The sequence below is a fragment of the Anneissia japonica genome, unplaced genomic scaffold, assembly GCF_011630105.1.
Source record: "Anneissia japonica isolate Jap-2015-1 unplaced genomic scaffold, ASM1163010v1 scaffold426_len1935630_cov189, whole genome shotgun sequence".
Lineage (NCBI taxonomy): Eukaryota > Metazoa > Echinodermata > Crinoidea > Comatulida > Comatulidae > Anneissia > Anneissia japonica.
In genome coordinates, this window is record NW_022713172.1 from 529,662 (window position 1) to 543,390 (window position 13,729).

Below are 13,729 nucleotides of genomic sequence, written 5' to 3' on the forward strand. Positions count from 1 at the left end.
CGTCTGTACCATATTATTGTAACATAACATACACAATGTGTTTTGGGCCGCTCTATAAATTTTTACCCTAGACTTTAGATATACCAGTACTTTATCCTTCCGGTAGCATGAAACGTAATTGTGAAATGTATTTTGGATATCATATTATGGATTTTAACTCGAAACTTCCGGTATATCAGCCAATTATCCTTCCGTTACATAAACTGCCGGCGGCTTAAATTCATTGCATCGAACAGCTTTGGATATGTACCATAAACAAGTTATACATTTTCAATCTATTCATTTGACCTCGTAGCCCATGCTTTATAAATGCGCAATTAGAAAAAAAAAGGAGTTAGATAGAAAACGCTTTCAATAAATTAATAGCAGGACATTAACTGAGAGAGTTTGCCACTATTTCTGTAAATCGTATTGGTCAGAATCACAAGATATGGACGAGATTATCCATCACCGTCTGATATTATTATGCATTTATTCATTGTTTATCAATACTGCTTATAGAAATTTCTAATAAATAAAATAATACGTCAATTAGTAATGGTAAAATGTGTATTTAAAAACATTATACCAAATAATCTGGTAGGTGTTTCGTACATATCTGACCATTTGCTGACAACCAGTTTCAGCTGTTAACAAGAGGAAACAATGAATTTTAATTCTATAGTGCCTAATCTGTTTGCACGAAATCTCGAGTGTAATTAACATTTTTTACGATGGGAATATTACTTTTAACACCCATGGAATATTTACCATTGATTATTTTATGGGATAAAACTCGATATTTCAATATATTTTCTTTGTCTTTTATTTAACCTTGCATCATTCTTAAAACTTTTGTTATTGCGTAATTGGTTGAATACGCGTATATAGCACTTGTGTATTTTTGAGTTGTGCTCAATAATTTATAACAGTTATTTCCAAATCGTTCCATGGCCGTTAATTTGAAACCAGTAGATCCCGATTGCATATTAATTGAAGTTGAACGTGAGCTTTCGCTTGGGTATTATCGTCGCGCCAAAGCTTCAGTCAGTCCACAACACCACTGTAATTACAATCCAATTTCTATCCCTTATTTTCAATATCATTATTCATTTATCTGTCTGTGCGGATGTATTATTTCACTTCAATTCCCTTAAGTCAGCATCATAGTCATATTTTTAGTTTTTAAATTCATCTAGCTTCGTTGCTTGCAATTTTGGATATAATAATTTCTTGGCGTTTTTTTTTTTTGTTTGTTTTGTTTCTCTTTCTCTGCTTTCCTTCTAATATATAGCTAAACCAAAATTAGAATTGAAAGCCTAAATGTGGATTTCATTAAAAAAAAGCATAATTACTATGATTTACAACTAATACGTGCATCTGTAATCCAGAGCACTACGTTATAATAATTTATCAATAATGTTGATCCGAATATCTGTAGTATCACATCGCAACTCAATGATACTATAATTAGCCAAGTCAAGTACTACAACTTACTGACAACATAGAAATCATACAGTAGACACTTAAAACAACTCATTTGCTGCAATCTTCAAATTCCCCTGCATAAGTATACTTTACATACAATTCTCGGCGTCATTACATTTGGATACAAAATTTGAATTACAAATTTGCATTATATATATACTGTCTCTTATACACATCTAGATGTGTATAAGAGACAGGCTAAACACCATTTTATTTAATGATAACTTAAGATTATAATTCATTTTATTCCAATTATAATTGACATCATTTATTGATTACTTTTCGTTTGTAATATCCTTAGAATGTAGAGGGCCTCCTATTTGCTGATCTGGATTTGAGTTTGTTCTCCCATATTCATGGTTCTTGTTACTATAATATTAATAATATTATTATTATTATTATTATTAATATTATTATTATCTTTATGTGTTGAACTGATAAACTAGAATATATAGAATAAAATTCTAAATTTTATTTTCCCTACCTTGTATATTTAATTAAATTATTAAATGTCAGCAGAAAATTATTTGCAGTTAACAGCCGCTTCATGTCACACATTGCATCCACCCTTTAATGACTTTAATGAAGCGTTAAAATCTTCCCAATACATACTAATAAAGTCACAAATATAATGGAGAAATACTGAAATATAATACTATAGTATTAGATATTCACTCCAGTTAAAATTTTATTTCACTGTCTCTTTTCTAAGGAACTCATTAATATTCATTAGATAACTTGTGTGGGCTAAATAAGCAGAATTACCTAAATTATGTCCTTGAGGAAACACCTTAGGCTCATATAATATGTAACATTATGAAACAAAATTGGTAATTATACAAAAAAAAGTAAGTGATTTTAGCGGAGTAAAAAACGATACAGATGAAAAAATTGCTTGATTTCATGTACTGGTACGAAAAGATACACTGCAATTTGAGTAATGTCACTAACTGTCATGCAATATTTATTATTCATTACCAGGCGCGGAGAAATTATGAAAATCTTACCACAACTTAACTTTCTTGTCTTAACCTATGCCTAAAACAAGTGCTTTTTCGCACTGTGGCAGTGCCGATAGAATACAGCAACTTTTTTGCACTGTGGCAGTGCCGATAGAAAACAGCAGCTTTTTCGCACTTAGCGGCAGTGCCGATAGAAAACAACAACGTTCTTGGCACTGCGGCAGTGCCTATACCAAGGGAGCGATACCGTAGCCACTACCAAATATATTAATACTTTTTAATAGAAACTTTCATATCCGGTATTCATATTTAATTGGTAATTGATTTAAAGCTTTTTGTAATTAATCGTTTATAAAATTTTAATATGTAAATCTGATTTTTTTTATGTTGTGTTTCAACCGAAGTTGATGAAACATTAGATCCACTTAACGAGAAATTTAATGTTTTAATTATTGATTTTAGTTTTTTTCTTATTACACACAGTTAAAATCAATTACTTGTGCTTCGTTGTGGATGTGCATACTTTAAACACAACTGTCCGTCACGTAGTCCATTTGCTAGGCTTCCTATTTAAATAGCTTAATAATATTTGAAAGGTTTACATAATATTCATATTCTTTTCTTTAGGCGCATGGAGATAAAAAAGAAAAAAAAAACATTATGCAACATCGATTAGACTGCATCAGATTATATTTTATTCGTTTGTAATTATTCTTGAATATTACTTGCAGGTACTGTAGACTGCTCAAAGTAACATAATCAAATCGAATCCTACCATTTCTAATCTAATCTAATTTAATTCCATTTATCAATGTTAAATAATATGTTTATAATGCTAATATAGACAGTGGATACCGTCATTATGTCATTTAATCCACACAGCCTATAGGTAGAATATTAAAGGAACTGTCGTCGCTATTCATGTTGGTTCTTCCGACAGCATATATAGTTGTGTCTGTAACTAAAACCGGGTTACACTGAGTCGACGAATCGTCCTCACTCTCCTTGACCACCTGATGACAGCCGTCTGCTGATTATCGGTGGCAGGCTGAGCGGATCGTCATTAAATACCGTACTGTACGATCCATTGCGCGCGCCTTATTGCGTTTGCATTCAAGGGAATTGACGACCGTCGGCTCAGTCTGGCCAGATGACGCCAAGATTTTTCCGATGTCGGTGGACCCTTACAGGCAGGAGGCGAGGTCATCAAAGAAAAGAGCGTAAGATTGATGACCAGTGGAAGACAAACTAATAGGTAGTTTCCACCTGAAAATATTTGTAGGCCTATTCTAGATGCTCGGAAATGTACTAAGATGTAATTTAACTATAACGACTTTTTTTTAGTTTTGAGAACATAGTATAAAACAAAAATGATGATGATGATGACGGTGATGATGATGATGATGATGGCGATGATTATGGTAATGAGTGATGGAGAAATTATATGAGCAAAGCGAGCCAATGGCTTGTCGGTGGACAGGGACGAAGGCCCTGGGAAAATTAGTAGATTGATATATGGTAGATTTTAGTGGTTTCTTATGTCATCATTTATAACATATCCAGTACAAAACAATCATTTAGGGTCACAAGTTGAAACTTGTTTAGGCTTAGCCCGGAAGCTATAACGAAATCCAGGGGAGGAATACCCTAGAAAAATCCAGTGTTTCTGGAAGATTAATTGAAAGTCCTTTACAATACTTTAGATTAGAACGAGTTATCATATGCACATGCAAGCATATGATGGCTTTGGACCATGAAATTGCAAAAAACATCCGATTCAGGTCTAGGGGCACCATCTGGCCCTGGAAAATATAAATTCTGTCGTTCTGTCGCTTGATATAAGTTAACACTACGGATAGCAGGACGACTATTATGCAAGAAAACGGTGTCTGAGGGGCCTCAACCTGAATCCAATGTACAGTTGAATATTTTAATAATTTGCCACTGAAGTATTAAGGGCTAGCGAATATATACTTTATAATTCCACGAGTAGCAAGAAACATTTCGTGAAAATGGGACATGAAAGACGCCTGGTAGTTGGTTAACAATAGGCCTACTACAGGAATTTCGCCACACCACCCTCGTAAATCCCCCTCCCGTCAGCCTTAAATCAGCGACTTTGGCCTTCCTGCCAACAAATGCGGCCGATTTGGCATCAACTTTGTCCAGTGAATCTTGTGGCATACCCCGCAAAAACTGTTTCTCTCAGATTATCGAAAATGGTTTCTCTTCCACTTTAGAGTGGTGTAGTACGGTGACAGCCAAAATTCTCACACAGAGATTTGTATTTTGAAGTCGGTATAATTGGAGAACTGTATCGTGTCTTTTATCATCGTGTACACTAAGATGCATGTTGAAGGCTCTAACAAAACCCACGTTTGTCAGAAAAATTAAAAAAAAGATTTCTGGTATTTATAAATTTTACATGAATTCTTCTTTTAAAAAGTGTTCATTTGATGGAAATTGGTTGAGTATAAGGAAGGTTTAATTAATAGGATATCAGCCATGTAGGTTTAGGGAAAATAGCTTCATCAAAAGATTCCAAAATCAATAGTGATATTTAGGATTTGTATTTAAAAAAAATATTTTTATGTACTTTTTAATTAGATTATGTGATTGATATTTTAATATATATTTTTAACAAAATTGCAAAAACAGGGAATTCTGATTCTCGGAACGTTTTGGGTGCTAGTACGAATTTAGAAAGTAGAATTGCAACAAATGTAGGGTTTTGCCAGAGCCGGTTGTTATGTAGCTGTGTTTTGGATACTCGGCACGCCTAATGAATTTACCATCAATTGCCGGCTGGCTGGCATAAATTTGATTCTATAGACCTAAATTTTTTGGGCATCTTGTGACCAAACTGAACTATCCAGGGTCTGAAATTCTCAGCTTCCTATCTCTATATTTTTAACTGGGATAAAAAAAAAAGAATAATAATAATAATAACAATGAACTTGAAACGACCTTTATGCTATTTCAACTTGTTTTATGAATTTGACGGCAGATATTAGAGCGTTATTTATAGCGCTCTATAATGCTCGAGCCAGGTCATTAAAGCGTAATAGGCCCACTTGGCTGAACATACCCCGTCTGGAATTCGTATGGTACTTAGTTAATTAACATACATTTGTTATATTATACAGTGATGAATTTGAAATTATTATTGAGTATTTAATATCTGAGATGTAATGCAAATATCGTAAGTGCCATGTATCAACATCAACTAGTTAATGTTCAGCAATCTACATTATCAGATACTGTGATTTGTCAATAGATGTATATTACGTTATCATGCCCATATATAGGTATGATATATGACATCATCAGGCCCATATATAGTTATTTGATGGAGTTGATACAACTTTACTGTAGGTACCTGAGTGTTATAGATCCTGAAAATATTATAGATATTTTAATTATGGAAAGTAGTAACCATTTTTGTGAAATTCAAGTGCCAATTTATATTGCCTGTTACCAGGGAAAAGTGAAATTCACTGTTCCCTGACCCTACATACAGTACATGAAATATAATTATACATATACAGGCCTATCTTCAAAGGTTGAACTTCGTGGAACTTTATCATAGCGTCATCGTAAGCCAATCCTATTTTAAACTCTGGTCTATTATATTCCTTAATCTTCTTCACCTTTTCCATATTCTTGTTGTTATTCTTGTTCTTGTTCTTCTTGTTCTTTTTCTTGTTCTTTTTCTTCTTCTATTTCTTCTTTTTTTCTTTTTCTTCTTCTTTTTCACCTTCTTCTTCTTCCTCTTATTCACTTTCTTTATTTTTTTTCTTTTTCTTATTGTTTTCTTCTTTTTCTTTTTCGTCTTTTTCTTCTTCTTTTTCACATTCCTTTTGTGGGACAACTTAATGTTTAAGACCTAGTAGCTAGCTCAGTATTTTCATGGAGGTGCTCAACCATCTTGTTTAGTTTTTAAAACATTTTCTTTTATTGTATATGTATATATATATATATATATATATATATATATATTTCAAATATTAAAACCTTAAACTATCCTATGCTGACATTGGAAGTAATAAATCAAATTCAAATGCTGTATTCTTTTCGCATGATAAACACGAAAGTAACGGGAACCAACCAAGAGAGCTTGGACTTAGGTCCCAGTAAGTTTGTTACTGCAAAATAGTTTGACTGCCACTGCCATATTCCAGTAGTCAACCAGGTCACTCTCAGGCACTCGAGTGTCAGCAGCATCTTATATGTGCAGAAATAGTATATAATAAATAATAAGTATTTATGATTCATCTATATTAATTTAGTTTAATTGAGCCTCATCATTCTCTTTTCCTTGAGGAGTTTCTTGGTGATATCCTTGAAAGTAATGATAAATGAAGTATTTTTCTTCAGGCAGTGCATTGTCAGTTGCACTCCTAATAGAATAGAAAGATTTTGAGAAGTATGCTTGTGTTGAGAATGAATGTGGTAGGCTTAACGATTTTCTCTTGTTTCTTTTGTGGTAGACATGTCTATGGCAACTATGACTTTATGGATCATGTAGAGCAATGTATAAGACCAGCAATTTTTTCGTCTGTTTCCAAGATGTTTACCCTCCAGCACCTTAATATTTCTGTTACACTTGCTTTTGAAACAAATCCAATATCATTGCATTTCTGCTGGAAGACAAGCTCAGCAAATTATACAATTATGGTGATGAATATAATAATAATGATAATTTAAAAATGGGTTTGCATTATGCTTTTTCATGCACAAAATGAGTCCACTTTTTTTTTAATGGGTCCAGATTTCTCATAATTTTCATAAAATTGGTTAGCTTTTAGGAAATGGGTCCAGATTTTTCATATGTTTGCGTAAAATGGGTCAACTATTACGAAAATGGGTCCAGATGTTTCAATTTTTGCGTAAAATGGGTCCGTATTATCTGAATTTACGCGTAAAGTTTGTCTCCACCCTGATATTGTTTCTCACTGTGTGAAAATCCTGGCTACGGCATTGATTATATATACTTGACTTTATGTCCATTTAGCTGGAAAGCATAACAATTGTTCTAAACAGACAGACATTGCTATTCCTTTACATCTGTGGACATGAACATTGCATAGACCTACATTATTATACCGGTATACATTATTAAAATGATATGTCTACATGACTGTGTAGAATCTATTACAACAGAAATTGCACCTAACAACAAAAGACATAAAACATTTATTTGAAATTTATTTTTTAATTGTTCTTCATTTCAGTTCTGTTTAGTATAAATTGGTTTGTACTGTTCTTCTCATATCCCGAAAGGGGTCGATAGAGAAATAAATAAAATTAAATCATCATCATCATCATTATCATCATCATCATCATCATCATCATCGTCATCATCATCATTATAATATAATAATAATGTGGACCCATTCTTTGTGGACGATATAGAAAAAATGTGTAGGACTGTCCAAACTGCCCAAACAACTGTCTACAGTATTGTATATAATATATAGGCCTAGGTGATAATTATGAAAATTGTCACTGCATTGAACTCATTTAAGGTTCCGTGTATAGTAGAATAGAATTACAAAATAATCGTACAGTTCTCATCATGCTCGATTCTGATATGAAGACGACCTCAGGGAATCCAGTAATACGGGAAGTACCAGGGTTTCATTGCAAGATCTTTTTTATCTCTCTGAATTATTTAATCATATTGTATTTCATTTGAAGTGTAACAGAATACTTGACATCAAATAGTAACTTCGATGGTGAGAGGGTGAAGCATGCTAACAACCTGTTAGAACAAATCCAGTATCATTGCATATCTGCTGGGAACGTATAGGATATGCTCAACCAATTATCAATATTATAAATGATAACTATTCAAATTGCAAAGAACGTTACTTATAAATGTAAATTACCAAATATTTCCACTGCAGGCCCGGTATTTCATTTTATTCATTACTTGCCTATTTTACAACAGCGCCAAAATAATTTCGAACACCATTGTTATAGCCTAGAGCAAAACTTATTACTAATACCCAATTTTTAAAAATCTAAAAAAGCCTAGTGTAATTATGAGAGCATCTACATAGTATGTATATAACAGTTAATTTGTCATATTCTTCTTCTGTTACGTTTCAATTTATATATATATATATATATATATGTATATATATATATGTGTATATATGTATATATACATATATAATATAAATCGTCAAAGGTACATAACAATACAGTGTTAAAACATTGTATATGTACCTTTGACGATTTATATTATATTTATTCAACAGAGTTAAAGGCAGGAAAGAAAACAAAACTAAATCACGGGACATCTTCGTGGTCATAACCACATGACCACGCAGACATTGTGGTGATGCAAACGCCAATAGAATTTGAGTTCTTCTCATTCGTTAACGTGTTTTACGTCACAATTTTGATAAAGCAATAGTATCGCATGTGACTAGACTGTCAAAGATTATTGTATGTTTCAGAAATTTCAGAACTAGTAATTTGTTTACTGCTCTGGTAGTAGAGGAATTAAGATAACTTCCCGGTCACTATAAAAATGATCAAATAAGTTATCAACTTTTCAGTCAAAAATGTCGGTTTACAAAAATGATTTACTTGTCTGTAAAAATCATTAACTTACCTAGGCATAGCGGCACTCTTCTTGCAAATGGGACTAGGTGTATACACATGCAGCAAGTGTGGAATTATTATTAAAAACATAATGAAGAAAGATAAGTCTAGTTTGTAAGCCTATGAATCACCCTTCCTTGAATACGATGGTTAAACATAGGCTAAAATACAGTCTGTGCCTCAAAAACACAGCGCGTACAACGCGTTCCGTTTTCACGAAGAGACGCAAACTCTACTCTACGTGTAAAAAACATAGGCTGTGTTTATTCTGATCGTTTTTACGAACAGAAACAAACTTTTTACGCTAATTAATAGGTTAATTAAAGTTAATTAATTTAATTAATTAAATTAATTAATTTAATTAAAATTAAATTTGAATATATGAATTGTTTAGTGCTTTATCCTTAAATATATGTATATATAAAAAAATAAAATAAAATAAAATTTCGTTATCCTGATAGTGAAATATACTGTTTTATGATAGTCCACTTTAAACGTCTTCGTGAAAACGGGTCTTTGCAGAAACTACAGGAATGAAATTATTTAAACGTTTCTTTCATTTCCTCTTTCTAATCTTCAGTTAATATTTAATCAGTCGACATTCCTACAATTTAAAAAAATACGAATATTTAAATTGTCAACATACACTAGAAATTAGGTTGAAAGCATAATTATTGCATATATCCCAAAACGTTACGTTATACCAGTAACTTTACAAGGCATGATAATTATAATCAAATCAATTAAATATATATATATTTCACATTTCCCAGACGGTTTAAATGCAAATTGGTGGGGTATTGTATTAGAATATTGCAATTGAACAATCTTTCCAACCTGATTTTTGTAGTGTATTAGATCGCTTACGAAATGTCAATAAGAATCTATTTATAGCGTCATTTTTGAATCATTGATAAAATAAAGTGAAGTAGTCGCCAAATGTAGACTGGATACGCTGTGTTGTGTTGGAATTGTAGTGGTGGTGGTATTAATTGGCATTTTATAGTAGTGGCAGCAGTAGCAGCAGCAGCAGCAGAAGCAGTAGTAGCATGTAGTAGTAGCATAGTATCAGTAGCAGTAGTAGCATATAGTAGCAGTAGACTACTACTACTACTACTACTACCACTACTACTACTACTACTACTACTACTACTACTACTACTACTACTACTGTGAAGGCGGTAGTAATACTAGTAGTACTCTGTTATTTGGAAGTAAAATTTTAGAACAGCATCATAATCATGAACAATGCTGTATACAGAACATAGTAGTAGCAACAGCAATAGTAGTAATAGTAGCAGCAGCAGCAGTAGTAGTAGCATAGTAGTAGCAGCAGCAGTAGCAGTAGCAGTAGTACTACTGCTACTGTTAAGGTGGTATTAACACTAGTAGTACGGAGTTATTTGGTAGGGATTAATTAAATTTTAGAGCAGCATAATCATGAACAAATCTGTTTTCAGAACATTGTAGTAGTAGCAGCAACAACAGCATAGTAACAACAGCGGTAGCTGGAGTAGTAGCAAGAGCAGTAGACGTAGTAGTAGTAGTAGTAGTAGTAGTAGTAGTAGTAGTAGTAGTAGTACTGCTATGTTAAGTTGGTATAGCAATGCGGAGCTATTTTGAGGGAATTAGTTAAATTTTAGAACAGCATGATCATGAACAATTCTGTTTTTAGAACAGCATAATCATGACAATTCTGTTTTCGTAAAAGTCGTTTTGTGCTCTCTAGCAAATTGATGTCTTGGAAAATTGGGTTTCTTATTGTTACGATTGTATCACTTGAAGGGCTTTGAAAGCGTACCTCATCGTAGACATCTTCTGAAACTGAGTTCTTCGGCCGACTTGCCGACTTCAAAGTTGTTTCCATGGATTTCTGTCTGGTGCCGGTAATACAATGAGACGGTATAAAAGGGTATGTTTCTGACAGATAATGTTCGAATTGGAAATCCCCTAGGAAATCTTGTTGGACCTGTTCTTTATATTATGTTTATAATTGATTGTTCTTCTGTTACTTGTTCCTCTGATATTGTTTGCAGGTAACACAACACTTTATAGGTTAGTCCATACTAAGACGGATGCTCATAATTTAAAACTTAATAATAGAGCCTGTGATTGGTCACCTAAGTGGCAGTTATCATTCAGTAAGTGCAAATAATATCCTTTACATGCTACACTTTTTATAAGAAGACCGAGGCTGAAATTGCTTACAAAATAAAAGCAGATCGAGTCTGAGGTAAAATGTTGAAAGAAAATACTAGAAAACCAACAAATCAAGCTAGTCACATACAGTACGGTATAGTATTAATGTTTAAAAAGGTTATATCAACATTATATCGCCTCCATTAATCTGTAGTTCCGTCAGGGAACGACAGTCCGTACAATGATGCTGATATTGTGGCTGGATGGATGTGAAGTAAAACTATATAATATGCTTTATCTTGTGAATATAAACTTGTGGTATAATATATATATAATATATATATATATGTATATATATATATATAGTATATAGGCTATAGTGAAGTAAAACTATATAATATGCTTTATCTTGTGAATATAAACTTGTGGTATAATATTGAGATATTATATATATATATATATATATATATATATATATATGTATATATATATATATATACAATACGTTTTTATAAGAACAATAAAGCTGAATTTGCTTAAAAAATAAGACCAAAATAAGAACAAATTGAGGCTGAGTTAAAATGTCAAATTAGATTTCTTAGGTTTCAGTGATATACTGATGTACAAATACAATTTTTTATCTTTGAAAACAGAATAGAATAAGCATATTTCGAGTTTGAAACTAGCAAAAAGAAGAACACTGAGTCTTTGCAAGTTTTATAGGCACTTATAATATAAAGAATATGTTCCTGGACCGAATCCACTAGGATTTACAGCTGGAGGCAAACATTACAGTGTCGACCTATGTCTTTATGACATTGATAATGCTTCATATGTACCGAAGAACATTTTTACTTGATCACTAGATTTTACATAGTGTGCTTTAATTATTTTGCTTTTCGGCATTTTACCATCGAAAAACCCTTTAAACTTTATTTATTACATTCAAGTTCTCTTTAGGCCTGCATGCTCGGTCACTTGCGTTACTTTCATTGTCTGTCTAAATGTGTGATGTATGCGAAAAATACATGACATTATAATGTATTTTGCTATTGATTTTTTTGTCTTTTGCAGGCAAGTGGCTTCCGCTGAACAGCAAACGTTCCGTGTTGAGGGACCTTATGCATCCACGCAGAAAGCATGGTAAGACCATTAGGTCAACACCTAATTAATTGCATAATATACTAAGTTCATACCACGTCAATCAATCTTTCCGGATTGTCCATAAACTTTAACTGACCAATAGTAACAGATCCAACACTACGCGCATGTCCTACGAACAGTCACGTTTACTTACGCAACGTCGTCGTTTTATATAGGTGGCGGCGTTTAATGGAATGTTCCATTGCCTGACCCATTAATTTCCTATTTTGAAACAACATATGGTGACCGCACTTTTTTTTATTTCTAATTAATTGAATAATTTTGCAATTAATATTACATATTATTTTAGTTAACATAACTTTCTAACGGGCAACCAGTTGTACTTTCTTAATTATCTGAAAACCGTTTTACTAGTATTCAATTATTCACTTATCACGTATAAATGGCGCCATTTTTGTTTGCTGATTAGATGTTGACTTAATTAGGCATCCTAGACAATCTTAAATCTTTAAAAATTTAATGAAAGTACATAGGCCTACTACAGTATCGCGTCATTAAATAAATAAAATAAACATTTTGTAATAATAATAATAATACGTATATTTTTCTACTTTGAACTCCTGGAGCGAAACAAGAAATTTCGAATTAGGTGAACGAATTCGAGCATACGAAATGTCCGTCCCGAGGGGCAGGCAGTCGAACGCAACTTCTTATGCAGCCAGGCCACACATCCAGACTAGCTGGGCTTACTGAAGCAAACATTTTGTACTCTCCAAGTATTCCCGCTAATTAATTCACTCTAACAGGCATTTTGAATATCTGAAATCCCTCTAGAGGCTTATCAATTTCATTACTGACAAATAGATGCTTATTCAAGGGAAAGTATTCGATGTAGAGAAGTGAATAATTGATATGACTCCATTGATCTTGTTCTGTAATCTCAAATATATATATATATATATATATTATATATATATATCGGGTTAAAGGTCAAACATGCGCCTTCTTTATCGGAAAACTTTTCACGAACCATCTCGTGATTTTAGTCGACCACGCAATTCTTAATTCGATTTTGCGTCAATTTAAAGGCTAAACCCTTAGCAATAAAAGTGTATCAAATCATTTTGATATAATGTTGTTGAATCATGTACATTTTTCCCCTCTCCATATTAGATATATGAGCAAAACGGTGATGAATGCTTGAATTATAGCCTGTTGTAAATGTTTAATCAAGTGCTGCTGAAGTAACGACTGTTAATAAATAGACTGTCATTTTAAACAATCATAGCTCACGGCTTGTCATAATCAATTTTTTGTCCCGCATTCATATTTTTTTTTCAAAAATGTTATTTATCATATTAAATAGATCTGTATTAGATAAACTCTAACTCGTCTTGTGGCAATGTTTTATACATAATTATTTATGTCTCTTATACACATCT

At 32.6% G+C, this 13,729-nt stretch overlaps 1 protein-coding gene across 1 annotated transcript in view; it reads left to right on the top strand.

Moving 5' to 3' along the window:
• Positions 1–13,729, top strand: part of LOC117108351 (hemicentin-1-like) — a 51,540-nt gene that overhangs the window by 7,092 nt on the left and 30,719 nt on the right. Inside the window, exon 2 of the mRNA XM_033250344.1 lies at positions 12,258–12,326. Coding sequence (XP_033106235.1) covers positions 12,258–12,326 — 69 coding nt within the window. The remainder of the gene's footprint in view (positions 1–12,257; positions 12,327–13,729) is intronic.